This window comes from Sciurus vulgaris (assembly GCF_902686455.1).
Source record: "Sciurus vulgaris genome assembly, chromosome: 3".
NCBI lineage: Eukaryota > Metazoa > Chordata > Mammalia > Rodentia > Sciuridae > Sciurus > Sciurus vulgaris.
The window spans coordinates 57,393,643-57,420,168 of record NC_136463.1 but is presented as its reverse complement, the minus strand read 5'-3'; the positions used below and the strand labels follow the sequence as shown (position 1 = coordinate 57,420,168).

The window sequence follows — 26,526 nt, the reverse complement described above, 5'->3', positions numbered from 1 at the left end:
GGATCAAGAGTTTAAAATCAGCCTCAAAACTTAGTGAGGCCCTAACCAATTTAGTGATACCCTGCCTCAAAATAAAAAATAAAAGGGCTCATGATGTGGCTCAGTGATTAAGCACCCCTGGGTTCAATCCGTGGTATAATAATAATAATAATAATAATAATAATAATAAAAGGGCTGAGGGCATAGCTCCATGGTAGCACATCCCTGGATTTAATCCCCATTATTGAAGAAAGCCAGCCAGTGAGCCAGCAAGCCAGTCATCCTCTGTAGCCTGAAAAGAAGAGGCCACCCCACAGGTTGCTGGGTACATGCTACCTGGTGATGCCATCTTTGATGTGGTAGAGCAGACATTCAGACATCAGGGGGTCTTCATTCAAGTTCACCAGGTGGGGAGTCTAAGGATGGAGAGGTGAATGGTCAGGAAAAGGCTCATAAGAACCGCCAGGGTGGTTGCAAAGAGAGGGAATAAAGGAGCCCAAATGAGTAGACATTCCTCCAGGTTCTCCCATTGCCTGCTGCTCGCCCTGCTGTCACTCTTGGAGAGCACTTCCACCCTCCTTCCTGCCCTGAGGAGAATCTTTGAGTCTATGATTTCCACTTCTCATAATAACCATCCTCTTCTCACATTACAGGACCTACAAAAACCACCCCCACTACCAACCCTTCCCATGTCAGCAACCTCTCCCAAGGCCCCATCTCTTAGGAGGTGCCTCAGCCCAGCCCACCAGGGTGCCCAACTGGAAGGCTTGGTACCCACCTGCACTGTCCTCTCTGCCCTGTATTCTGCCACTCACGTAATTTCTTTCCTTAAAATCTATCTTGCAAAACAACAATGGAGGTCAGCAAAGGGAGGAACTACCTTAGAGAAAAACCACTCAAAGGAGAAACCAAGCCAACTTAAAAACCAAAAATAAGCCAAATGACTGGGAATACAAATCATATCTCAATAATAACCCTGAACATTAATGACCTAAACTCATCAATCAAAAGACACAGAATGGCAGAATGGATTAAATAGAAAGACCCAACATTATGCTGCCTGCAAGAGAGTCATCTCATAGAAAAAGACATCCACAAACTAAAGGTGAAAGGATGGGAAAAAACCTTATGTGGGTAAGTTTGGTTTTGGTTAATGCATGCCATAGTGTTCAGAAATGTATGTGTTTTCTCTGCTTTTCTTTTTGCACTCACTACAAAGATTCTGAGATTCAATATTTTCAGTTAGATATCATGCTCAACACTGAAACTTTCAATGGGATCTAAGTGACTACAGAAGTTCCAGTCTATGATAAATTTTTCTGGACCCTTAAAGACCTCACATTAAAGTTGAAGTACATTAGAATGGGTTAAGGGAAAGTCAATTCTGGTGAGAAAATCATCAGCAATATCTACTACGGGAATAACGTGCTACCTCCTTTAGCCAACAGAATTTTTTACTATAGGAGAAATATTCAGAAATAATTTTGTGCAAACAAAATGTTTATTCTGAACATTTTGTAAAGAAGCATATCACTTTGATATTTGAAGCACCTGATTTGTTCATTTGACTTTGATGGTTTCTTGATATTCAAAACAGTTTAACTCTTCAATCAGGACCATTACTTAATTAAGTATTTGTATGTTGCATATGCATGGGATAGAAATTACAAATGAGTTACAGTGAATTAAATTTTGAAAACAGCAGGTTGTTTACTTTAGACGTGGTTTTAAAATCTGTCATCATAGTTTTACATGTTGGTACAGAATTTTGGAAATAGCTTTATGACTTAATTTATATACCCTGCTTAATTATCAACATTTATTCTGAGGTCAATCATTGTGTATGCTATATTATTCTTTAGTCATCCACAAGAAACAGAACACAATCATAAACTAGTAGTTATATTAATGTAATCGACAACAATGTAATGAAATTACATTTAATTACTTTGATAATTTGGAGAAAAATAAATCTCTAAATTGTGAAAAAAAAAATCTATCTTGCAACTTCTACAGAGTATGAGAAGAAACTGGGTGAGGAAACTGGTATGTTCCACCCTTTATTACATATCAAATGTCTTGTGAGCATAGATTATATTACTTTTTTGAGGGCAGGTACCAGGGACTGAACTCCACCACTGAGCCACATCCCCAGCCCTATTTTGTATTTATTTAGAGACAGGGTCTCACTGAGTTGCTTAGTACTTCACTTTTGCTGAGGCTGGCTTTGAACTCGCAATCCTGTCTCAGCCTCCCTAGCCACTGGGAATACAGGTGGTGCCACTGTGTCCAGTTCATAGATTACTTTTATAATTATAACTTAAAAATAAAAATTGTTAGGCTGAGTGTATAACTCAGTGGTAGAGCACTTGCCTAACACGTGGTAAGACCCTGGATTTCATCCGCAGTACCAGTAACTAACTAACTAACTAACTAACTAAATAAATAAATAAATAAATAGAACACATCAATTTAAAAACAAAACAAATCCATTTCTCACGGCAGAGTCTCCAACTTCCCCAGCCACCACCCCTCCCTGTCCCTGCTCACCTTAGGTCAGGGTCACTCACCACGGTAACAGCACTGCTTAGTGCTGTTCCTGCCCAAGGCGTCCCTGACTAAACACATCCCAAATACCTAGCTGATCATTATGCTGAAAATCCAGTCCATTCCCCTCCTGCAAAACACCTTTTCCTGATTTGTTTATGATACCTTCACCCTTGCCAGGCATGAAACTCTGGGTAGTACACATGCTTTGTTCCCTCCATACCTACTCTGCCACTGGTTGCATGCCAAAAGTCCTATTCTCTATGGCTGCTGCCTCAGTCTATAACTTTCCACTCTGGTACAATCCTGCCTCAGATCTGCCTCACTCTGCACCCTCTCAATGGGTCTCCCAGCTTCCTGCCTATACCACACTGGGGCTATATCACTGATTTTCTACCAAGACCTCTCCTGCTGGTGCCTCATGCCCTCCTGACTTGAGCCCTGCTTGAGTTCCTGCACTGGAACTGCCTTCCTCCTCTCCACTTACCGCAACCCTCGTCTATCAAAATCATTCACTTCCATTGTGCTCCTCCCAGTCTGTTGCAAATGCCACTTTATCCATGAAGCTTTTCTAGGTCTTCCAACCCAATACAAGATCCCTTGCCTCCAATCTACGAGACTTCACTATAGGTTTTCAACCTCACCTCAGTGAGATACAGGATGGGGACACAAATGACTCACTCACTCACTCTGCTGTCCTGTCAGTAAGGAAATCAGTCAACTTGGGGAGGTAGGACTTGGTGTGGAAACACCACTCATTACAAGTGGGAAAAAATGGATGCCTTATAGAAGAGTTTCTTGACATCATGACCTCACTTAGTTCGTTCCTTTCTTCCTTCCTTGCTTCTTCCTTCCTTCCTTCCTTCCTTCCTCCCTCCCTCCCTCCCTTCCTTCCTTCCCAGGGAAGGAAGTGCCCCCATATTCTGGAAGGGACTTCCATGCAAAGAGGAATGAAGTGTAGAACTATAGGAGCTCAGGGGGATTAGAGCACTTCATTGAAAAGGCAACATGGGATCTAGTCTGAGGTTGAGGTGGGCCCAGACATGCAGAAGGAAGAATGTTCCATGGGAGAACAATCTAATGAAAGCATGGAGGCAGAAAAGCATGATGTATAGAGGCAAAACAGCCAGGAATGGAAGCCCTAGATTTCTTTGGAACTCACCTCGCACCCTGGTGGGAGCCCGGGGCTGTGTCCATGATTGATATGATGGGTATCCATGTCTGCCCCTCCTCAGGGACCCCAAGATTGCTGCTGCCATACCTTGCCCAAGGGACACTCCCATGCCCTCCCTATACTGCAATGTCAGGCTTGCTCTGGGACTGGCAGACAGTGATGGGATCTGGAAGCAGAAAGTAATCTATCCCTGGGGAGAGGCAACATGATTTGGGGCAGTGCTTTTCAATTTCTATTCAGCCCTGGAACTCTTTGTTACAATGAAACCTTATCTGGGAGCCTAGAATGTCAAGCAGAAATCCAATCAGGCCCAAGCTGGGTGTGGAGAACTGAGTCTGGTCCTCTCCTCCCCACCAGCTGTGGCCTCTGAGAAGGAAGCTCTGAGCTAGGTTAAAAAAAATCACTGATTTTAAAAAGAAATTCTTGAGCTTGGGTTGTGGCTCAGTGGTAGAGTGCTTGCCTAGCATGTGTGAGGTACTGGGTTTGATCCTCAGCACCCCATATAAGTAAGTGAATAAAATAAAGGTCTATCAACATCTAAAATATATATAAGAAAAAAAAAAAAAAAGAAAGAAAGAAAGAGAAGAAATTCTTAGACCTGATGGCCTAAGGAAAGGGTCCTGGCCCTCTCCAATACAAACTGTAGCTTTTCCCCTAGGACCCAATTCTCTACTCTTCCATCACAAGATTGGAGCTACCCCCACCAAACCTATTTCCGCAATCTAACAGCTCTCCCACTGAAACATGTGCCTTTTAAACATATGAGAAGGGGCTGGGGGTGTAACTCAGTGGTGAAGTACTTGCCTAGCATTTGACCTCTGGCACCACAGTAACAAATGAGAATATGTTCATCTTCACCTCTTTGAGAAAAATGAAAATGTGAACTACTCCAAAACACCACTTTACTAATCACACTGGCAAAGATCAAAAAGTCTGATGATGATGGCACAACAACTTAGGAGGGTGAGGCAGGAGGATAGCAAGTTCAAAGCCTGACTCAGCAACTTAGAAAGACCCTAAGCAACTTAGTAGACCCTGTCTCAAAATAAAAAGAGCTGGGGATGTGGCTCTGTGATAAAGCACTCGGGTTAAATCCCAGTACACACCAAAAAAAAAAAAAAAGCACTTGCCTAGTATGTGTGAAACATCGGGTTTAATCCTAAGCACCACATAAAAATAAATAAATAAAAATAAAGGTATTGTGCCCGATCTACAAATAAAAATATTTTTTAAAAAAATAAAGGTATTGGTGTGTCCTGCGCGTGAGCCCGGTAGGGCCGGGGAGGCACCAGCTGCCACACAGGGAGGAGGCCGAGGCCACAGCTTGGGGGAGGGCAGGTCCCTCTGCACCTGTGTTTGGCACAGCCAGTGTGAGACGAAGAGACAATCCTTCCCCGCCGCCCGGAAAATCAAGAGTTTTGGCCGGAACTTTGAGCACACACCAAGATAGTAAGGAGCCAGACGAAAAGCACAGACTATGGCACTGAAACGGATTAATGAAGAACTTAGTGATTTGGCCTGTGACCCTTCAGCACAATGTTCTGCAGGTCCAGGTGGGGATGATATGTTTCATTGGCAAGCCACAATTATGGGACCTAATGACAATTCATTTTCCTACAGACTACCCTACAAACCACCTAAGGTTGCATTTACAACAAGAATTTATCATCCAAATATTAACAGTAATGCCAGCATTTGTCTCGAGATTCTAAGATCACAATGGTCTCCTGCTTTAATTATTTCTAAAGTTCTTTTATCCATTTGTTCACTGCTATGTGATCCAAACCCAGATGACCCTTCAGTGCCAGAGATTGCACAGATCTATAAAACAGACAGAGATAAGTACAACAGAATATCTCGGGAATGGACTCAGAAGTATGCCATGTGATGCTACCTTAAAGTCAGAATAACCAGCATTATAGCTGGAATAAACTTTAAATTACTGTTAAAAAAATTTTTAAAAATAAATGTATTGTGTCCATCTACAACTAAAAAAATTTTTTTAATTAAAAAAAAAATAAAAAAAGGTAGGCTGGGGATATAGCTCAGTTGGTAGAGTGCTTGTCTCGCAAGCACAAGGCTCTGGGTTCAATCCTCAGCACCACACTAAAAAAAAAAAAAGGTTAAGGGAGCCAGCAGGTGGTGCACATTTATAATCCTAGCTACTCAGGAGGCTGAAGTAGGAGTATTCCAAAGGCCAGTCTGGGTGAATACAGAGACCCTATCTCAAAATTAAAAATAAAAAGGGTTGGGAATGTAGTAGTAGAATGACCCTGGGCTCAATTCCTAGTACCAAAAAACTAAAATAAAAATAAAAAATAAAAATGTAGCAGGGAGGAAAAACAGCCCTCTGTTGTTCTTAGGAGTATAAACTGGCATGGTTATAATCTTCAAAGGGCACTTGAACCCAGGACCTCAGACATGCCACAAGTACCAAATCTTCACTTCTAAGAATTCATTTAGACAGACAACACCTCTTTATAAAATCATTCATTGTAGCATTGTTTGGAGTAACAAAGAATGGGAAAAAACAAAATGTCCATAAGCAGGAAGTTGGCTAAATTATATTACATCTATAAGACAGAATAGTCTGACACCATGAAAAAAAGCAAAGTAACCTTTAAAATAAAAAAATAAGGTATGCAACCACCACTATTAAAAGGAGAGGCAGTGTGTGTACATGCGTATAATTATATATAACACATGACTGCACATGCACAGATTACTTCTAAAAAATTGTTAGGAACTGATAATGGAGGTTGCTTTTGGGAGGGGCACTTGAGGGTAGAAAGGACTTACTTTTCACACATAAACCTCTTAGTACTTTGAATATTTTCTTTACCAAAACAATTAAAAACAAACAAGAAGCCAAGTGCAGTGGCACATGCCTGTCATTCCAGGGATTTGACTTGGGAGGCTGAGGCAGAAGGACTGCAAGTTCTAGGTCAGCCTCTGCAAAATAGTGAAGCCTGAAGCAACTTAGTGGGACCCTATCTCAAAATTAAAAATAAGAAAGAAAAACAATAAAAAATTAAAATTAAAATTAAAAAATAAATAAATAAGAAAGGGCTGTGAATGTAGTTCAGTGGTAAAGTGCCCCTGGGTTAAATCCCCAAAAAACCAACAAACAAGAACTCCCAGTTTTGGTCTCAGGGCTATAGTAGATGGCATCTCTAAGCAATGTTGAACTCTCTAGGGAAGAAATATCCTCCTCTTCAGTTTCCCCACTCCTTTGCCTATTCTCCATCCCTGCAAATGGGTGAAGTGCCCCACATATAGGCACTAAAGATGGATGGAAGCCACACTGAGAACCATCTGCAGCCACCATGCCCAAGATGTCACTGGGTCCCCAGCGTCTGACTCCCTCAGAAGGACTACAAAGTCCTGGGTACCTAGCTCTGAACCAGACCTCTCAGCCTGGTCTGCCACCCTTAATTATCCACCTACAGTTCTCTCACTCCCTTCCTGCAAATTGGGCCAGATAAGGCAAACTCCTCTTCTCTTTTCAGAACAATAGTTCAACGATCCCTGTTTGCTCAGTTTTCTAGAAGAACATGACCTTACAAAATAAAGTGAGCACTCTTTCCACTAATCCACCACCTCTTCCTGACAGAATCTCAGTGACAGTGTCTGGCCAGTAACAGTGTGTCTGAACTTACAGTCTAATCTTAGTATGCTTTGCACCATGGACCAGACAGGCTGGGCTAGTTCCCTGGTGGGACTGGAAGTTCCTGCTCTGCTCAAACTGGCCTTTGCATCACCCCTTTATTGGTACGCACCAGTAGGGCTGTGCCATGGCCAACATCCTTTCTGATTGTTCGGTCCCAGTGCCAGATGGCTATTTTTTTTTTGCAGTGCTGGGAATCAAACCCAGGGCCTAGTGCTTGACAGGCAAGCACTCTGCCAACTGAGCTATCTCCCCAGCCCGGTTAACTATTTTGAATACCATTTCTGCTCCCAATGGAGCCCAACCACTCTTATCCTGCTTCCTCCTTCCTCTGAGCAGAGTACCTACAACTTGGCAGGCACATGTCAGATGCCTGCAGGTCCCACCCAGTCCAACATGTACCCTAAGTTTGCTTAGCCTCACATTGTCTCTATTCCTTCCTATCCCCACCCCAAGTCCTGACCATCTTTCAGGCTCCACTTTCCAAAACAGCTTCTCCAGGGATCTATCTGCTGTATCTTCAGGCCACACTGATGCCTCCACCTATAAACCAAGTCTGCTGCACTGACAATCACTGTCCTACAGAATAGTGCTCACTCTTCCTCTCCCTGCCTTAGTCTTGTTTTCCCAAGCTATACTCTCAAAAAGTGTAATTTTTCTGAGTTGGAAGCACGTTGGAAACCTCCAGTTTCCCAGTTCCTCTCCCTCTCTCCCAAGGTAACTGCAATTTCTCATGACCCCATGAATTCAGAAATACACATGTGAAGACCTAGATTCTAAGTAGCTCTTGCAATCCCTTGAGGGTAAGAACCCTGTCATCCCTCTGTGGCCTGAATGCTTGGCCAGGGCACTTACTAAGCATTAGACTCTAAGTGACCGTCCAGTGGATGAGAGAGAAGGCACGGACAGGTGGTGGAAGGAGAGGAGACACAGATGATGAAAGGACAAGTTAGAGATTTCTAAGGGACAAATCATTACAACTCCGATCATGCCACCCCAACCCTTTTCTCTTGGCATCCAGAGTTGCCTAGGCCTCCTCACCCAAGCCCTCACGCACCTTCTTTGGAGAGAAGACGCCCACAGTTCCCCCATCCTCCCGGACGGCCACCCCCATCTCAGCCAGCAACGCTTCTCTGTGGGTAAAGGAGAGGCAAATGTCAGTCTTATCCTCACTAGCTAGGACCTTCCCTACAGGGCCTAACCACCTCCCCTAGCCCACCGCTGCTGCTGCCAGCCCCAGCCCCTCACACCTCTCCATCCTCAAGGCCTCTGTCTTTCGCAGCTTTTCCTCCCATGTCTCATTCAGCTCAGCAATAATCTTCTCTGTCTCCTAAAGACACAAAGGTGGGCAAGGATCAGGGCAGTGAGGACAAATACTTACCATGAGGACCATGGTATTCATGGAATTCCTCCTTCCTCTTCAGGAAGTTAAATTTCCAGCAGCTCCCAGACTCCCATCCCTTGCCAGCTCTTGCTTCCCACCTGCAGCCTCTCCATGGCCTCCTCAGGCCCAATCTGGGGCTCAGTATTGGGAGAAAAAGAGGGCTCCAGCTCCCCATTATGTGAAGGAGGAGATGAGGGTGAAGCTGGTGGAGGAGGAGATGATACAGCTGGCAGAGCACCTCCAGGACTCCCCTCTTCCATTTTTAGGCCTGTGAGGGAGAAAGGTAAAAGAACAAGGCTAAGGCCTATAGCCCCAGCTACCTGGGAGGAGAGGCCAGGAATTTGAGATTAGCCTGGGCAACATTGTGAAACACTGTCTCAAAAAAACAAAAAAGAAAAGAAATGTGATTAAATAGAGATTGAACTGATTAGAGACTATAAAAGGCCATGAGTTTCAGAAAGGACTTCATAAGTTATCTGGGAAACTTCCCATCAGGCAGGGAGTTCTCCTAAGTAGCCTTGACAAATAAGCACCCGATCTCTGCTTCTACCCCATGGATGGAGAGCTCATTACTGAATGAGGTAGCCATTTCTTTCCATTGTTGATGACCTGCATGGTCAGAAAGTTCTCAGCATGTCATGTGTGTTTACTGTTTCTAGTTTTGCCATCTAGAGTAAGAGTGCTGTTTTTTTCCTTCTGGGAAATAACCCATCAAATGCTGAAGGTGAACATCATGTCTACATCATCCTCTTTTCGCAAGAATGCCCTTATAACCCCATTGTTGCTCTCTCAGCACCCTGACGATCCTCAGTGGGATGGACCCTAAGACTGAATGCAGGGTCCATATTTGATCCAGTCAACATGGATTAACTTTCTGTAACACAGATGCTTTTCTTTTCTTTTTCTGATACTGAGATTGAACCCATTCTTTCACAGAGGTACATCCCTAGCACTTTTTGTTTTTTATTTGAGACAGGGTCTCACTAAGTTGCGCAGGCTGGCCTTGAACTTGCAATCCTCCTGCCTTTGCCTCCCCAGGAGCTGGGATTATACACCCATGCCACCATACCCCATATGGATGCTATTTCTTATCAGTGAAGCTAACCACTGATTTTAGATTCCATTCTATCAATGACTGTTAAGTTTATGATCAACTAAAACCATGATATTTAACAAGAACTTCCGTCAAGGCAGGCACTCAAAAGATTCTTCCTAATAATCTACTGTATGAACCATAAACTCAGAATTGGCCATTATTCTTGAACCTTTTATTAGTTTCAGAAGCCTGCCAAAGTTCCTCCAAATCCTGACTCTCCTCTGGAGAATTAGTCCCCTCCAGTTCTGTAACGCTGAAAGAAATATGTGCCTCTCTATATCTGTGTTGACATCATTGAATTTGCAAAGGGCTTCATGGTGGGTGGAGGGAAAGGGTGGGCCAGAAAGCATCACTGAGCTGCTCTTTGCTTGAAGCACCTACCTCCCAGAACAGAGGCTGAGAGCCCCTGTGCCATCAGCAGTTCCCGCAGCCGGGCCACCTCCTCTTGCAGCTCTCGGATCAGCCGGGCATTAGGGTCCTCATTAATGACAGCATTGCAGCGGATTTGCTTGGTGCGGTCAGCATACCTGGGGCAAGGACAGAGGATCAAGAATGGTGAAGGCCCATACAGGGGACCCCAGCTAGGCAGCCTGTTCCCTGCTCTCCCAGGCCTCAAGATATTTTGGTAAGGCTAAGAGTTCCTCCTCCTTCATGGGTGACCAGCCTCTGAGGTACTGTTGCTTTTTTGTACACTGCCCCACCCTTGTCAGAACCAGAAACCCCACCTGAGGGTACTGAGAGTCTCCTCATAATTGACGTCAGCGGGACTCAGGGCTGCAATCATTGCTGTGCGTGAGTTCCCACCTATGAATGGAGAGAACAGAGAAGCTTTAACTGAGCCAGGTCCTGAGAAAAATCAGACTGGGTCAGGGATCCTCAGTGCCTACAGGGGTCTGACGGAGTCACTGTCTGAGGTAAAATGAAACTAAGAGTTGTGGAGCCAACCATGACATCTGGTGGTTGTGAGGTGAGGTCAGGGAAACATCGGATGTCTGTGGGACTCTCATAGGACCATGGGAGGGGACTGAAGTCAGCAGTGGGTGTGGGGTCAGTGAGGCCCTTGACTTGACAGGGAAGGTGCAGCCTTCAAAGTATATTCCCGGAGTTGGGGAGATAGCTCAGTCAGTAGAGTGCTTGCCTTATAAGCACAAGGCCCTGGGTTCAATCCCCAGCACCCCCCCCCCCCCCAAAAAAAAAGTATATTCCCTAGGTCAGAGGGGAGAAAGTAGGACAATACTGACTGGATGTGGGATTCTAGGGGTGGCAAGAGAATTTGTTAAGCTATATCAAAGGGGTTCATGGGAATAGTAGTAGAGTTAAGAGAAGAGGAGCCCCTCACCCAAATTCTCCTTGAGTAGCCAGGTGAGCACAGAATCTCGATAAGGGATAAAATCTGACTTCCGCTTCTTTGATTGCTGGAGGATGGGAGGGAGAAAGCAGTCAGAGTGGGCCACTCCCTATGCCCCTCTCCTGATCCCCTTCTCTTTCCAACCCCAGGTCTCACCAAATCTGCAAGGGCTGAAATCACCTTCCCTAGAGTAGTCAATGACTTATTGATGTTGGCACCTTCCTGGAAAAGGAGGAGGAACGTGGGGATGAGAACTTGCTCTCTTATTACAATCTATTTCCCTTTCTCCCAATCCCTGGTGAGAGTCCTAGGTTACAATCTGCAAGCTCCCCTCTACATGGCCCCCCAAACTGACCCCATCCATCCTTCTGAAGTACCTTACCTTCAGGCGCATGCCCCGGGCCCCTGAGGAGTCAGCCCGCTCACTCCCAGCAAGGTCCACTAAACTGATCTTACTGACCTGGGGTCAGAGGAAAGAGGCAGGAGGTGACTAGGGTGGATGGTGGATAAGGAAAGCAAATCAAGGGAGTTTGGGTAATTAGCAAGGGCTGGAGAAAGCCAGGAGGGAAGTAAAGGAAAAGGATAGGAGAAAATAGAATACAGGAAGACAACAATGAGGAGCTGGTTACTCATTGATTTGTTTACTTATTCACTTACAAGTCTCTATAGGCTCACTGTGTACCAGGACAAGGGACACAGTGGGATCACAGCCCTGCCCTGAGAAGTCTAATAAGGAAAAATAAGCAAACAAGAGATTGTGATGCACTGATCTGATTCTGGTGGGATGGTAGAGAGGGCTGTGGAAGTCCCAGGGAGGCACAATTCAGCATGCTTGAGGAGGGAAGGCCCAGGCCCTTTCCATTATATCACTGTCACCATTGTCGGGGGTGGGAGGGGTCCCCACCTTCTCTGAGTCCAGCCCAGTGAGCTGGTCATGGCTGCGCTGTGTGAAGACAATGGTGAAAACAGCATGGGAACGGCTACTGGTCTCATTCATGTTGGTGGCAGCCACAGTCCTAGGGGATAAAAGGAGTAATCACAGGTCCTGCCCCTCACCTTTCCAACTCTGGCTCCCTTTCCCTCCGTCAGCCTGCCTCACCGCGCCTTATTTCCACAGTCCATGAGGTCAGCAATATCTGCATAGGAGGTCACAGCCAATTTAGACAGGTCCTGCACGTAGGGACCCAGGATGGGATGCTCCCGGACTCGGAGAGAGCCCCGACTCTTGGGATTCAAGAGGTCACGTACCCGCTCACAATAAATCTCCATATAGCTCACCTGAGTGGGAGACACACATAAGGAGGAAGCCGGCAGAGACACTGCCAGCGAAATCTAACACAGCACAGGATATAAGCAATTGCACCTCTGGTATACCAGACAGGTAAAATTCTGCATATGCTAGCTCACTGATCTTCCCACCAACCCCAGGTGAGTCCAATCATTAGCATTTCACACACAAACACACTCAGGAGCTAAAGGCTGAAATCACTGCTCAAAGGTACAGTTAATAACCAGCAGAGCCAGAATTAGATCCCAGGGTGACTGCAGAGATGCCCTCAGTATTAAATACTCTGTTCTTCTGCCTTCCTGCCCAGAGGCAGCATGCCCCTTCCCTGCCTCCCACCAAGACATGGGCTTACCTCCACAGAATAGGAGAGCTGAGAGCTCTGGTTCTCACTAACACGAGAGAAGAGGTCCTCACAAAGCTGGAGGGGCACACAAAGAACCACAGAGAAGCACCTGTTCATAACATACCTGCAGTGCCCAGCCCTAGGCCAGGTCTTGCCCCAGGTGTCCCCTTTTAACTCTACAGCCCTGAGGGCAGGATCATTCCCATTTTACAGATGGGTAAACAACCTTTTGAGAGGTCACAGGCTAGTATTCAGTGAGCCAGGACACAAACCCAGTAGTCCTGCTCCTGAGTCTGTGTGCAAAGTCACATGGCCAGGGAGAATTACGGCCAACTCCCAGTTACCCACAACTAGATCTTTCTATATTTAATACCTTGTCTATAGTATAGAAGCCCAGAGGGGAATTATGTTCACAGATAGTTATGAAACAAAGTAAAACAATAGTAAGTGGTAAAATCCAAACCCAAGGCTCTGACACTAGTGCCTTGATTCTTATCATACAGCCTCGTTGTCTCTGGTGGGAGAAAAAGGCCCCTTCCCTAAAGGGCCCTGGGTGTCCAAGTTGCCCCATTACATTCCCTATCACTAAGAGCTTCAGAAAGCCAGATCTCTGATGCATAATCTTTAGACCCCTGTCCTTCCTCCCCTGCAGGGCAGCTGAAGATGCTTCTGCCCTGAATGCCCAGCCAGGGTCCAGGCATGTACCTGAGGCACTATGCCCTGCTGCCCTGGCTCCTGACGCCCCATCATGGTGTAGGACTTCCCAGCCCCAGTCTGTCCATAGGCAAAGATGCACACGTTGTAGCCTTCAAAGGCGTGGAGCAGCATCTCTTCCCCAATATCCCGATACACTTGCTGCTGAGATGCAAACTGGGGGTCCTCGGCCTATGTGAAAGGGGACCAGAGAAAGACAGTAGAAGCACTGAATGACTTTATCCTTTGTGCCTGTGGCCCAAGAGCCTTGCTTTTATAACTTTTTTTTTAGTAGTCAATGGATTTTTTTGTTTTATTCACTTATTTATATGTGATGTTGAGTATCGAACCCAAGGCCTCACACGTGCCAGGCAAGTGCTCTACCACTGAGCCACAACTCCAAGCCCCCAGTGTTGCTCTTATCACTAAATATCGCTCAAAGGTCCTGTGTGCACTAGCCCCATCTTCACTCTAATTAATCCTAAAGATACTATCCAGCCCCTATTGGTCCTAATTATTCCAAGAGATTCTACCTCCCCCTTCTGGTCCCAATCATAACCGAAGGGTCCTACCCACCCCCACCCAGGGGTCCTCCTCTTCCCAAACCAGTCCCAACCAATCTCCTGGTGGCCCTGTTTCCAGCAACAGCCCCTCCCAGAACCTAAGCCCCCTGTCACCCCCACAGCTGAGCTCTTCCCTTGGCCTAGCAATCTCACCGAAGTGTGCGACCAGTAGGAGTAGTCAAAGGTGAAACTTTTGGGGGCATCCTTGCTGTGTTTGGGATTGATGATGGCTGAGGAGGCAGGAGAGGGCAAAGAAAGAAAATACAAGGTCAGATCGTCCCCAGCCTCTGCCTACTCCCATGAGAGTCCCTGGGATCCAGGCATCCCACTCCCCAACTCTGTCCTAGCTCATCTCTCCCCTTTAACATTCCCCACCCCCTTCAGTCACCAAAGCTAATTTTGGCTTCCTAAGACCCGCCCCCTCTGAGCTGCTTCCCTGGATTGGGCAATGGAAGGCTCTGGGCCAACATTCCCCCTCCCAGGGACAGGAACATGGAAAGGCCAGCCTGCCCCAACCCCCGCCCTTACAACAGAGCACCTGCTCTGTGCCCTGCACAGCCCTCCTCCTGGTTCGGCCCAGCAGGACTGGCCTACACGATGGGCCTGGCCTTCCCCACTTGTGCCCAGCAAGGCCCCTGGGACTCACTCACAGGTGGTGTTACCCTGCATGCTGACCACACACTTGGCATCCTGGCTGGTCTCACGGGCATTGAAGGGTCGAACCCTCACTGCCACTTTCACCGAGGCACCAGCCATAGCTCCAGATACTCTTGCCCTCCTCAGCTGGAGGACAGAGAAAGGGTTGATCAGACCCACTAGCAGGACTCAGATATTGCCTCCCAGTTTCTACTCAAAACCATTTCTCCACTCCCCTTTCCCAGCCCCCTAAGGATCCAGTTCCTGTTCCCCGGCCTTCCTCCCAAATGTCACTGTCTTGTGGAGCTCCCAAAGGTATTCCTGTCTCTCTCCCCAGCCCTATCCCAGCTTGTAGAGACTTGGGTCATAACCCCAGAGTTACCTGGCGTCGTGGCCCCAGACCAGGAGGGCTGTATCAGTTCTGGCTGCCACGGGCCCTCGTAGGGGAAGCCCCATCCTATACTTGGGACCTGGTCTCACCAGCAGGGGCTGTGGGAAAACCCTGGTTGTGGGGGAAGAGTGGTTAGGAGGCACCAGTGGCTTCAGAGGTCTGTCTGGGGTTCTTCATTTAGAGGGCAAGGGGTAGAGGAAATGTTAGGAAAGGTAAGGATAGCTGCCCCTCTGGAGTAGCTGAATACAATGTGAATCCAAGGGCAGGGACTGTGATATTTTTATTCCTCAGTCACTCACAAGCATACTGAATGCTCAGATAGAGGGGAGAGAGAGAGAGAGAGGAGCTGGACAGAGGGCAATTCAGAGAGGGACACATGAGCAGAGACACTGAGGACGGCGGAAAGGGAGAGAGGAGGGACATAAAGTCATAGACACCAAGAAAACCAGAGAAATAAAACAAAGGCAAGACAGAGGTCATGCTATGGAGAAAAGAATGAGAAGAGGGAAGGAAGAGATACAGGGAACATCAAACCCAGAGATGGTGAATTGGAAGCCCAGAAGAGAGATGAGAGAAGAGAAAATTCCAATTTTAAAACCCAACCTATAATCCCCTACAGAGTCAGCAAGGGAGACCTTGAGCCCACCTAGAGCCCACCACTTCTAATCAAGTGGTTGGAGATACAGAATGGGACTGGGCTCCACTGGACCTGCCTTGTGAGCCCGAAACCCCTTGCCCAGCCCCCAGCACTTCCTCCTCAGGATCCAGGACAATGGGCAGGGGAGGGTGGGGTCATCCTGTATCCATCATACCAACCCTAAGGATCCACAGCTGTAGGACCAAGAATACCTGTGTCTTTGGAGGGAAAGGCACTGGGGACCTCCTTGAAGGAGGAGAGAAGGTAAAGAAGCAGGCTGATCCTAACCCCAGCCTGGAGCTAATGCTATGGCATCCACTGGGGAAGGTGCCAGGCTGGAGCCCAGGAATGTGGGTGATCGAGTGCCCACACCCTGGGAGGAGAGGCTGAGCAGCCCACGCCCACGGACAGCAGGATGAGGATTATAGAAAGGGACCAGGATGCCGGGCCCCAATCTGTGGCCCCAAAGGACCTCAAACCTCTGTTCTGCCGGGTCTTACCTCACTAGCCATTCTGGGCAGAGCATGGGAGGGGTGAGGGGTTGGTCTGTCCCAGGACAGGAAGGGAGTAGCCGAAATCACAAACGCTGGCTCAGGAAGAACAGCCCTGACCCCTCAGACCCTGACCAAGGGAGGGAAGGACACTGCTGGAGACACGCGAGAGTGACGCCGTTGCAGCTAACAGAGCAGGGAATAGGATGGCACGGCTAGGTGACAGCGGAGTAAAGGAATAGGGAGTAGGTACAAGGGTCTGCCGGTGTAGCTTTAAGGGCACAGGGGGTACAGGGAGGAGCCCGCGGCTGGGGTGGGGCCGAATGACCCGAAAGGGGGCCTCGGGTCACCTGCACCTTGCCCACCCCGCAGTTCTCCAACAGGCCCCCGTCGGGCCTCTTGGAGCAACCATACAGACTCCGTCCTTCTGTCCAGCTAACCTACGGCTACCCGGGGCCTGGCACCTCTCTGCGCCTCAGCGGGACAAACAGCACTTGATCCCAGCTCTAGCGTTCAGCCGGCGCCCGCCGGGCGGTGCAAACGGGACCCCGGCTCCCCGCCCCCCAGCCCAGCACATTCCTCCGCGGGCGTCCCTTCCCTTCCCCCCACCCCCAGCTCTCACCTCGTCGCTGCGGGGCTCCGGGAGCAGCTCGGCGGAGTGCAAAGGGACAAACTTTCCGGGAAGCGTGAGACGGGAGCGGGGAAGATCGGGAGCCGGTTCGGGGCTGCCCCCGCCCCTCGCCGGGTCCCCGGGCGGCGGGCGGCGGACTTGCGCCCCGGGGGCGGCAGCAGTAGCGGCGCCAGCGGCCGGCGCCCGCCCGGGCAGCGCGAGCTGGGGAGGGCGCGAGGGGCGGGGGACGGGAGGGGACGGGCGGGCGCGCGCACGCTGTCCCGAGAAGAGGCCAGGAGCCACCCGTCTACTCTTGTTAAAGGGGCAATGTTCCCGGACTGTGGGCCCTCCGGGCGGGGACCTGAAAACCGAATTACTAACAGAAGGGATAGCCGAACTTTGAGACTTTGGAAATTACCGGCTCCTGAGGAGCCGGGAAAGGTGTAGGCTGTCCGCAGAAGGAACCCAGGCCCCGGACCCGCGCACGTCGCCACCTCGGAGGCGCGCCCGGAGGGACAGGGGCGCGCCGGGGAGGCGGAACCGCGTGTTAGGCTCCTCCCCCGGGAGGCGGCTCAGTTGAGGCCCCGCCCCCAAGCGCGGGGTGCGCGTAGGCTCCTCCCTCGGCCTGGATCCCGGCGTCTCCCTTCCTCTCAGTTCTGCCTGTAGTTCTAGAATTCGCGGCTCATCTTCCTCAGGTGCTGTGGCCAAGTACGGGCGCCGGCGCCGGCGTCGGTAGAGCCATCGCTGTTCTCTCCTGGTCCTCAAGTTTGGCTGTCCGGGACCTCCCAGACGCCACCTCAGGCGGTGGTGCCGTCTGTGGCTGCAGATACCTTCCCAGACGCAAACAACCTCTCCTGGCAGCCTGGCCACTTCAGGGCCCAGGCTGCCCCTCAGGCATGGGCCCACCACGTCAGGTCCAGAGGGATTCTTAGGTCCCACGATTATGCCTTCTGGCTTAGCCGTGCCCGAAGGTTCAGCCAAGACCCTGTCCACCTACCTAGGGACCCTGTAGCTCCTCAGGCCTGGGACCGTACTTCCAGGGAGGTAGTGGCTACTCTACTACCCAACTGTTAGGCTACTGACTCCTCAGTTCCTCATCCACCCTCTCAGGCTTGGGTTGCCCTCCAAGGCCTTGCCTACCGCTGGGTCAACTGTTCAAGGCTCCTGTCTGCCTACTCCCACCCTCACCCCCACCCCTGCCCTGGTACTCGGGATTGAACCCAGGGGTGCTCTTCCACAGAGCTACATCCCCAGCCCTTTGTTTTTTTTTTTTATTTTGAGACAGGGTCTGGCTAAATTGCCCAGGTTGGCCTTTGAACTTGACATCTTCCTGCTTCAGCCTTCCAAGTACCTGGGATTACAGGTGTGTACGACTGCCCTGTTGTCTGACTTCCTTAAGCCCCCATCTTGTCCCTTTTAGGCCACCCACGGAAGCCCAACTGTTGAGGTTTAAATACCCCTCAGAATGCCCCTCAGCTCCCAGCTGCCACTAGGTCTGTCCCAGGATATTCCATTTAGATCCCACCTGCTCCTTCACTCTATCCCTATCAGCCACCTCTGCCCTTAAAATATATTTTTTTAACCTCAAGTAACTTTTCTTGACCCATACCCAGTTACTCTTGGATAAATACTTGTTCAGCTCTAAGAGTTCCCAATTGACTTTTTTTGTCTTGTGTGCAGCCTATATGCACTTTCCTATCTCATCCAGGTTTCCTCCCTATGCCCCACCGCCATCCCTACCCACCAAGTTCTGGGAATGGATCCCAGTGTCTCTTGCATGCTAGGCAAGAGTTTTACCACTAAGCTATATTCCTAATGCTCATTTTTTTAAAAAATTTTTTTAGTTGTGGATGGACACAATACCTTTGTTTTATTTATTCTTATGTGGTGCTGAGGATTGCACTCAGTGCCTCACATGTGCTAGGCAAGCACTCTACCACTGAGCCACAACCCCAGCCCTTATTTAGTGTTTTCTTTTTTTGTGAGGTACTGGGGATTGAACTCAGGGGCACTCAACCACTGAGCCGCATCCCCAACCCTATTTTGTATTTTATTTAGAGACAGGGTCCCACTGAATTGCTTAGCACCTCACCATTGCTAAGGCTGACTTTGAACTCACAATCCTCCTGTCTTAGCCTCCCAAGCCGAGCCACTGGGATTGCAGGTGTGCACCACCACGCCTGGCTCATTTAGTGTTTTGTTGTTGTTGTTGTTTATTGTTTTTTTAAATAATATCTTCATTTATTTGTTTTATTTATTTATTTTTATGTGGTTCTGAGGATCGAACCCAGTGCCTCACATGTGCTAGGTGCACTCGTTAACACTGAGCCACAACCCCAGTCATCTTTGACTGCCCCTAAATATGGCACTGTGCAACTGACCTCCCTGTTCACCTTTTTGCACAAAGACATTCTCAACTGCCTCTCTTTCCCTGTCACCAGTGTACTACCCTGTCCACACTTTCACTTACCATTCATACCTGATTCATTTACCATCCTTCAAATTTGGTCATGTCTTTAAGTGCCCCTAACCACTAATTCTGTGCCTCATATTCCAATGCCTCTGCCCTATCCAATCTCCACTTATCCTTTTTCACTGCATCATCCCATATTACCTATCAAATCCCTTAACTGCCATCTGTAAATTTTACTTACTTTATATATTTAGCTTCAGAAATTTCTTTTCCCTTTTACCACATCTACCTTTCCTGTACTTACCATCTTCAGCCTATAAGTTCATTTAATAGTCCAGACCTAGAAATATCTTTTCTCCACCTCACCTCCATCTCTGGGGATTGAACCCAGGAGCTTATACATGCTAAGCAAGCACTTATCACTGAGCTACATCCCTAACCTTAAAAATACCTTTTAGTCTCTGTTTTCAGGATTCACACATTCTCTTTCCAGTCTCTAGATCTACAGCCCTGAGTAAATGATTCATTTTCCATTATCCTCTAGCACCAAGAAGGAGACCTAGTCCAGGTACCCAGCCTAGTCCAGTCATGCAGGCACAGGAAGATGGAGACAATCTCATTCCCTTTGCCAAGTGAGTCCTCCCTGCTGGGTGAGGAGGATGAAAATGGGATGGAGGGAAGATTGCATGCCTGAGTTCTTCCTGAGAGGATAAGGAAAGAAGGAACAAGAAGCTCAGCTTTGTGCCTGGGCTCAAGGATAGTTCATTAATTTATTTATAATTTTTGGTGATACTGGGGAGTGAACCCAGGAGTGCTGTACCACTGAACTATACCTTTTTACTTTTTTTTTTTTTTTTTTTTTTTTTAATTCTGGACAGGTCTCAAATTCTCTTGCAGTGGCTTCTCAAGTAGCTGATATTACAGGCATGCATCACCACACTTGGAATTCTTTTTTTCCTTTTGAATTGCTGTGAATTGCATCCAGTGCCTCAGAATGAATTACATTTTTTTAAATATATTTTAGTTGTAGTTAGACACTATACCTTTATTTTATTTATTTATTTTTATGTGGTACTAAGGATGGAACCCAGTGCCTAAGACATACTAAGAGCTTTACCACTGAGTTACAAACCCAGCCCCCTTTCCCCTTTCCACTTTTTGACACAGGAGTGCTGAAGCTGGCCTCGAACTTCTGATCCTCCTGCCTTAGCCTCCTAAGTCACTGGGATTACAGGCATACACCACCAAACCCAGCTCAACAGATAATTTTTAAACACTACAGTAGTCTGGGGATTCAACACTTACATATAGGTACTGCTCTCATAGAGTTTACATTCTAGGGTGGGGAGACAGAATATGTAAACAAATATAATTTCAGCTAGTGATAAGTACCATGAAAAAAATAAAACATAAGTGGAATATAAAGGAAAATAGCAGGTCTTGGAGGATACAAGGTTAGATAGGGTAATGATAAGGAGGTGAATTTGAATTGAGATCTGAAAAGTAACAGGGAGCTAGTCTAGAGAGGAATTGAGTCCGGGGAGTAGGTTAAGAAAAGAAAAGCCCCAAGAAGGAAAAAAGCTTGGTGTGTTCTAGGAATAGGAAGCAAGCCAATGTAACTGAAACTTAGTGATCAAGGGAAGAGTAGATAGAGTAAGGTCAGAGAGGCACTAGTGAGAGGCCAGATCATTTGGGATGTTATAATCCATAGAATAGAATTTGAATAATAAAATTTGAAGGCAATAGTAATCAAAGGCTGAGGATGTGACTCAGTGGTAGAGTACTTGCCTGGCATGCATGAGACCCTGGGTTCGATCCTCAGCACCACAGAATGAAGAAAGGGAGTAACATGAGCAGAGTATTTTTCCTTCAGCTTTTTATTATGGAAAATTTCAAACAAATATAGAACCACAGAAAATGGATCATGAACTGGATGTGCCCTTTTCAGTTATCTTCAATAATTATTTTAAGAATAATCTTTTCATACCCATTTACCCCCCTCCTTCCCAGTTTATTTTAAATACATCTCAAACCTTGTATTATTTCACATCATATTTTAAAAGATTACTCTCACTGCTCTGTGCAGAATAGATTGTGGGGGATGAAAATGGAAGCAGGGAGAAGAGGAAGAGACTATAGCAATAGCCCGGAAAGGAGAAGATGATCTGGAATATGGTGGTGGGAATGGATATGGTGGAGAGTGGCCAAATTCAGGTATATTTCAGATTTAGAACTCAGCACTTGCCAAAGGATTGGAGGGTGAGGGAAGGCAAAGCATACCACGTTTTTGGTCCTAGCAACAGGGCATTTGGAGTGCCTTTTAGCAAGGCGGGAAAGGCTGGAGGTATAGGGTGATGTTGAGTGGAAACCAGAGAACCAGGGTTGGAAAAATGATTTGGAGTCATCAGCACATTAATGGTATTTAGTCATGAGACTGGGTCAGATCACCTAAGGAGAGAAGGAGATGCAAAAGATCAAGGCCACCTTAGCCTAAGTCACAGGACATTATACTACTTTTTTTTTTGGTACCAGGTATTGGATCCAGGGGTGCTTAACCACTGAGTCATAGCCCCAGTCTTTTTTATTCTTTTTTTTTTATTTTGAGATAGGGTCTTGCTAAGTTGTTTAGGGCCTCTGTTAAATTGCTGAATCTGGCTTTGAACTTGCCATCCTCCTGCCTCAGCCTCTTGAGCTGCTGGGATTACAGGCATGGACCACCATGCCTGGCAGGACATTACATTTCTTAAAGATCAGGAGGGCTGTCATCATTCAGTCTGGGGGCTTTGGAATTGGAGAGCACTGTTCTTTTTTTTTTTTTTTTTTCATTTTTTATTTGTTCTTTTTAGTTATATGTGACAGTAGAATGTATTTTGACATACATACATAGAGTATAACTTCCCATTTTTCTGGTTGTGCATGATGTAGAGTTACACTGGTTGTGTACTTATGAACACAGGAAAGTTATATCCAGTTCATTCTACTGTCTTTCCCATTCCATCTCTTCTCCCTTCCCCTGACTCCACCCTGTTCAATCCCTTGAACCTCCACTCCTCCTCACCCCCACCTATTGTGAGTCAGCATTCACACATCAGAGAGAACATTTGGCCTTTGGTTTTTTGGGATTGGCTTATTTCATTTGGCATGATAGTCTCCAGATCCATCCATTTACTGGCAAATATCATAATTTCATTCTTCTTTATGGCTGAGTAATATTCCATTGTGTATATACCACATTTTCTTTGTCCATTCATATGTTGAACAGCACCTATGTTGGTTCCATAGCCTAGCTATTGTGAATTGAGCTGCTATAAACATTGATGTGGTTGCCTCACTATAGTATGATTTTAAGTCCTTTGGGTATATGCCAAGGAGAGGGATAACTCTGTCAAATGGTGGTTCCAGTCCAAGTTTTCCAGAATTCCCATACTGCTTTTGAGAGTGATTGCATCAATTTGCAATCCCACAGCAATGTATGAGTGGTCCTTTTTCCCCACATCCTTGCCAACATTTATTGTTGCTTGTATTTTTGATAATTACCATTCTGACTGGTACCAATCCCAGTGGAGTTTTAATTTGCATTTCTCTAATTACTAGTGATGTTGAACATTTTTTCATATATTTGCTGACCAAATGAATTTCTTCTTTTGTGAAGTGTCTGTTCAGTTCCTTTGCCCATTTATTGATTGGGTTATTTATTTTTTTGGTGTTAGCTTTTTTGAGTTCTTGTCCTGGAGATTAATGCTGTATCTTCTGGTGAGCTAGCAAGGATTTTCTCCCATTCTGTAGGTGCTCTCTTCATGTTCTTGAGTGTTTCCTTTGCTGTAAAGAAACTTTTTAGTTTGATACCATCTATTTATTGATTCTTGATTTTACTTATTGTGCTTTAGGAGTCTTTTTGAGGAATTTGGATTCTAAGCTAACATGATAGAGATTTGGGCCTATTTTGTCTTCTAGTAGGTACAGGGTCTGGGATCTAATGCCTAGGTCCTTGATCCACTTTGAGTTGAGTTTTGTGCAGGGTGAGAGATAGGATCTAATTTTATTTTTAATCAGTTTTTTAAAATAATTTAACCTTTATTTATTTGTTATTACATGGTGCTGAGAAACCCAGTGCCTCACACATGCTAGGCACTACCACTAACACTATCACACGTGCTCTACCACTGAGCCACAAATCCCGCCCTAATTTCATTTTGTTACATACGGATTTCCAGTTTTCCCAGCACCATTTATTGAAAAGGCTATCTTTTCTCCAATGTATGTTTACAGCGCCTTTGTCTAGTATTATTTATGTGGGTTTGTCTCTATACTTTCTGTTCTGTACCATTGGCTTATGTGTCTGTTTTGGTGCCAGCACTATGCTGTTTTTGTTACTATAGCTCTATAGTATAATTTAAGGTCTGGTATTGTGATGCCTCCTGCTTCACTCTTCTCACTGTGGATTGAGAGCACTATTCTTAAACAGCTCTGTACACCCCTCCCTATCTACAAGGATATTATTCCTTTGGAGACAGGGGAGAGAAAGTAGGGATAGAGAGGTTCTCTATCCTGGAGGCTTCCATTGACCTAAAAAAACCCTGCCTGTCAAGTCACCTGAGTAACCAGGGTCTTCCTCTGGTTTCTTTGGCTATGAGGTATAGAAGCTTGAGATTTAGTGATATTTGAGGTTCCGAATATAGCCCATCTCCTCCTTCACCTCAGTTCCAATCTCCACTCAAAGACTTCACCACCTTCCTCAGCTAAGTAAACAAAGAAGATATGATTTGAGGGAACCTGGGCAGCTATATGGTCCCATGGAAAGATGGGTCCCTGAATCCTGTAGTGAGAAGATACTGTAAGAGCCAGATGTGAGCTTACCTTGTCCTTACCTCAGGTGTTCCAGAGTGGTCAGCCGATCTCCACCTCACAGCCTCCCTTCCCAGGGCCTCACATCAACATCCCAGCGTTATGGAAATGTCTTCTGGGAGAATCTTTGCCAAAGGCCCAGGTGAGTAGGAGAAAACAGTGACCAACTAAAGGTGGGAAGGTGAGCCTGTACAATTTTTAACTACCATAAATCCTTATAGCCTTAGTCTGGAGATTAATTCCTCACTGGCTGATGGGCGTTGTAGCTCCTAATGTCAGAGAGGTAGCTGGGAGAGGCCATCAGAGAAGCACTATGGATGGAGGTGTCCCCTCTGACCTTACTCCATTTTTGTGCTTCACAGCCCCACCTGGACAGAAGAACAGTATACTCCACCCATGCTGGTATGACTAACTCTGACCTTCAATATTTCTCTGTTAAAATTATACTCATTGCCTTCCTGTCCCCAGCTGTTCTTTTACCCCTCCCCTCTGGTGTTTCCCAACTGACTACCAGTTCACGGTCCAAACTTTCCTTTTCTGTGAATCAAGCATCATGTTTCTAAGAACTGAGCTTCCTAAGACCCCTAATTCCCTAGTTCAGTCCAAGTCCCCCCCGAGACCCAGTTCTGCCTTCTAGCTCCTTTTCTTCATTCTCTGGCACAGAGAACAACTGGCTACTCCCAGCCTGGCCTGTACCCTCTTGAGGGGCTCCCACCCCCTGAGATGCTTTGTAGAAGAAAGAGAAGAAGATCACTTTCAGAAGGAATGAAGCAGGGACCTGGGGGCATCCCAGCCCGGGTAAGGGCTGTCTCTTATCACCTGGAGGACCTGAGGAAACGCCAGAGAACCATGGATGAGTAAAGAGGCCTGAAATCTGGGCTCTGGGAGCCAAGTAGGGTTTGGGGCAGGATAGTTTGAGCTAAGAAAGGGGTTGAATGCTTTCAGGGAATTGGACCTTGTTTGGGAAAAAACTTGGAGCAATTTCTATAGTGTAGAAAGGAGGAGGGAACTGAAGGATGGAGGACTAGCCACCTGAATTGTAATGAGTTGGCACTGGATCACAGAAGACAAGAGAGTATGCCATAGAACTAGGGGGAGCCAAGAGTCACCTCTGGGTCCCTAGACTGAAAATACTGCAGCATGGGGGGGGAGTAGAAAATTGACAATGGTGAGTTGGAGGTCAGTGCCAACATCCTTGAGTCCCAGCAGGAAGTACTTCAGAACAGAAAGAACAGAAAGGTGAAGGGTGGAGAGCAGGAAGCCTGGCCTCCAGGCACCTCTCTCCTAAGCCTAAAGTCTCCACAGACTGAAGAAGGCCCAGTGGGGCCACTCTGGGGCAGCATCTGAGCCTCTGGTGCTTGATGAAGAGGGCTGTGGATTCCCCAGCACTATTGAATATCCTGATCTGGAAGAGGACCATTTTGTCACTCCTGGCAGGGACCAGGTATGGCTAGAGAGGAACTTGGGGAGGTGAAGGGTGATGTGGATCCTTGGTTCTGCATGAGGAAACAGCAAAAGCCAGGTTGGATAGCTATATACAAGAGGTACAAAAATAAAGTAGGTGAATTGTGGGTGTCTGGGTTTGGGACCTAGGAAATCTGCAAAGAGATCTGTTGTTAGATTCTTTCATTCTTTTTTTCAACTTCTCACTTCCAGCTGCTTTGGTCTCCCTGGAGTCCCCTGAGGCAGGATGGGGGTTGTGCCTCCAGATGGCTGAGCTCTATGCCCTACAGCACTGTCACAGCCAGAAGGAACCCTGTGTACAATTCCTGGGGCATGGAGTTGGAGTCTGAAGAGTAAGGAGAAACCATCTGTGTCCAAGATGCTGGTGCAACTTCAGGAACTCAAGAATAGTTCCATCATTAGAATCGCCCCATCGCTGGTATAGAGGCATTTCCTTTTCCTAACTGTTGGTCCCATCCTCCAGATAAGGCATTCACAGCCCCCTTGGGTTCCCATCTCAACTACAGGAACTCAAGCCAGGTTTTCCCTTAGGCCTTCCCCTGGCTTTGTGTTCTCTGGTTATTAAAGAGCAAGCAAGTGAAGCCTGGAGTTGTCTTTCTGCGAGGCAGTGATGGAGAGGCTAATGAGGAAGCCTCAGCTTCTCAAAAATGAAGTCAGCCCGTGTTCCCAAAATAAAGAAGTCTTGCTGGAATAGTCCTGCCTGCGTCTAGAGTTTCTCACCAGCCCCTCTGGTTCCAGCTCCCACCGGGTCCTCCAAGACCAAGAGTCACGTCGACTGGGCTTCAGTCTTTGGACCCAGTTTTCCAGTCCCTCAGCGCCTCTGCCCCTTTAGGGACTTGCTACGAACAGACTAGCAAACTGTCCCTCGGCCTGGTCAAGGGCCACCGAAACCCAGTCCCTCCGCCCAACGCCCCACCCAGAACCCCACGTGCGCTGACCCTAAGTTCCCTTCCCGAC

General features: G+C 47.1%; 3 protein-coding genes across 6 annotated transcripts in view; 2 read left to right on the top strand and 1 right to left on the bottom strand.

Moving 5' to 3' along the window:
* KIF1C (kinesin family member 1C) overlaps positions 1 to 17,030 on the bottom strand; it is a 26,747-nt gene extending 9,717 nt beyond the window's left edge. The window contains exons 1-17 of the mRNA XM_079132425.1: positions 16,860 to 17,030; positions 15,101 to 15,220; positions 14,733 to 14,865; positions 14,236 to 14,312; positions 13,532 to 13,711; positions 12,836 to 12,901; positions 12,295 to 12,473; positions 12,100 to 12,211; positions 11,578 to 11,655; positions 11,352 to 11,417; positions 11,187 to 11,262; positions 10,573 to 10,651; positions 10,229 to 10,374; positions 8,850 to 9,019; positions 8,618 to 8,697; positions 8,425 to 8,500; positions 316 to 395 (exon numbers count right to left, since the gene is read on the bottom strand). Coding sequence (XP_078988551.1) covers positions 316 to 395; positions 8,425 to 8,500; positions 8,618 to 8,697; positions 8,850 to 9,019; positions 10,229 to 10,374; positions 10,573 to 10,651; positions 11,187 to 11,262; positions 11,352 to 11,417; positions 11,578 to 11,655; positions 12,100 to 12,211; positions 12,295 to 12,473; positions 12,836 to 12,901; positions 13,532 to 13,711; positions 14,236 to 14,312; positions 14,733 to 14,838 — 1,571 coding nt within the window. The 5' untranslated portion in view covers positions 14,839 to 14,865; positions 15,101 to 15,220; positions 16,860 to 17,030. The remainder of the gene's footprint in view (positions 1 to 315; positions 396 to 8,424; positions 8,501 to 8,617; positions 8,698 to 8,849; positions 9,020 to 10,228; positions 10,375 to 10,572; positions 10,652 to 11,186; positions 11,263 to 11,351; positions 11,418 to 11,577; positions 11,656 to 12,099; positions 12,212 to 12,294; positions 12,474 to 12,835; positions 12,902 to 13,531; positions 13,712 to 14,235; positions 14,313 to 14,732; positions 14,866 to 15,100; positions 15,221 to 16,859) is intronic.
* Positions 3,390 to 6,097, top strand: LOC306656884 (ubiquitin-conjugating enzyme E2 D3-like). The gene has a single exon (XM_079132462.1). It carries the CDS (start codon positions 5,178 to 5,180, stop codon positions 5,586 to 5,588), a length of 411 nt encoding a protein of 136 aa, XP_078988588.1. The 5' UTR covers positions 3,390 to 5,177; the 3' UTR covers positions 5,589 to 6,097.
* Positions 15,269 to 26,428, top strand: INCA1 (inhibitor of CDK, cyclin A1 interacting protein 1). Of its 4 annotated transcripts, none has more exons than XM_079132455.1 (8): positions 15,269 to 16,010; positions 18,133 to 18,210; positions 19,805 to 19,892; positions 24,134 to 24,247; positions 24,468 to 24,507; positions 24,769 to 24,962; positions 25,411 to 25,549; positions 25,762 to 26,428. In XM_079132455.1, exons 3-8 carry the CDS (start codon positions 19,849 to 19,851, stop codon positions 25,903 to 25,905), a joined length of 675 nt encoding a protein of 224 aa, XP_078988581.1. In that variant the 5' UTR covers positions 15,269 to 16,010; positions 18,133 to 18,210; positions 19,805 to 19,848; the 3' UTR covers positions 25,906 to 26,428. The 4 variants fall into 4 exon arrangements, with proteins under 4 accessions (XP_078988581.1, XP_078988578.1, XP_078988579.1 ...); XM_079132452.1 differs by lacking the exon at positions 15,269 to 16,010 and adding an exon at positions 16,038 to 16,482; XM_079132453.1 differs by lacking the exon at positions 15,269 to 16,010 and adding an exon at positions 16,038 to 16,482 and having other exon boundaries at positions 18,129 to 18,210.
* The last annotated feature ends 98 nt before the right edge of the window (positions 26,429 to 26,526 follow it).

Bases quoted from the DNA above. Each gene is read 5' to 3' on its own strand.
- LOC306656884 (XM_079132462.1), top strand. From the start codon at position 5,178: ATGGCACTGAAACGGATTAATGAAGAACTTAGTGATTTGGCCTGTGAC.
- INCA1 (XM_079132455.1), top strand. From the start codon at position 19,849: ATGCAGGCACAGGAAGATGGAGACAATCTCATTCCCTTTGCCAA. The intron at 24,963-25,410 runs GTAAAGAGGCCT...AAGTCTCCACAG, and splicing joins CGCCAGAGAACCATGGATGA to ACTGAAGAAGGCCCAGTGGG. The intron at 25,550-25,761 runs GTATGGCTAGAG...TCTCACTTCCAG, and splicing joins TCACTCCTGGCAGGGACCAG to CTGCTTTGGTCTCCCTGGAG.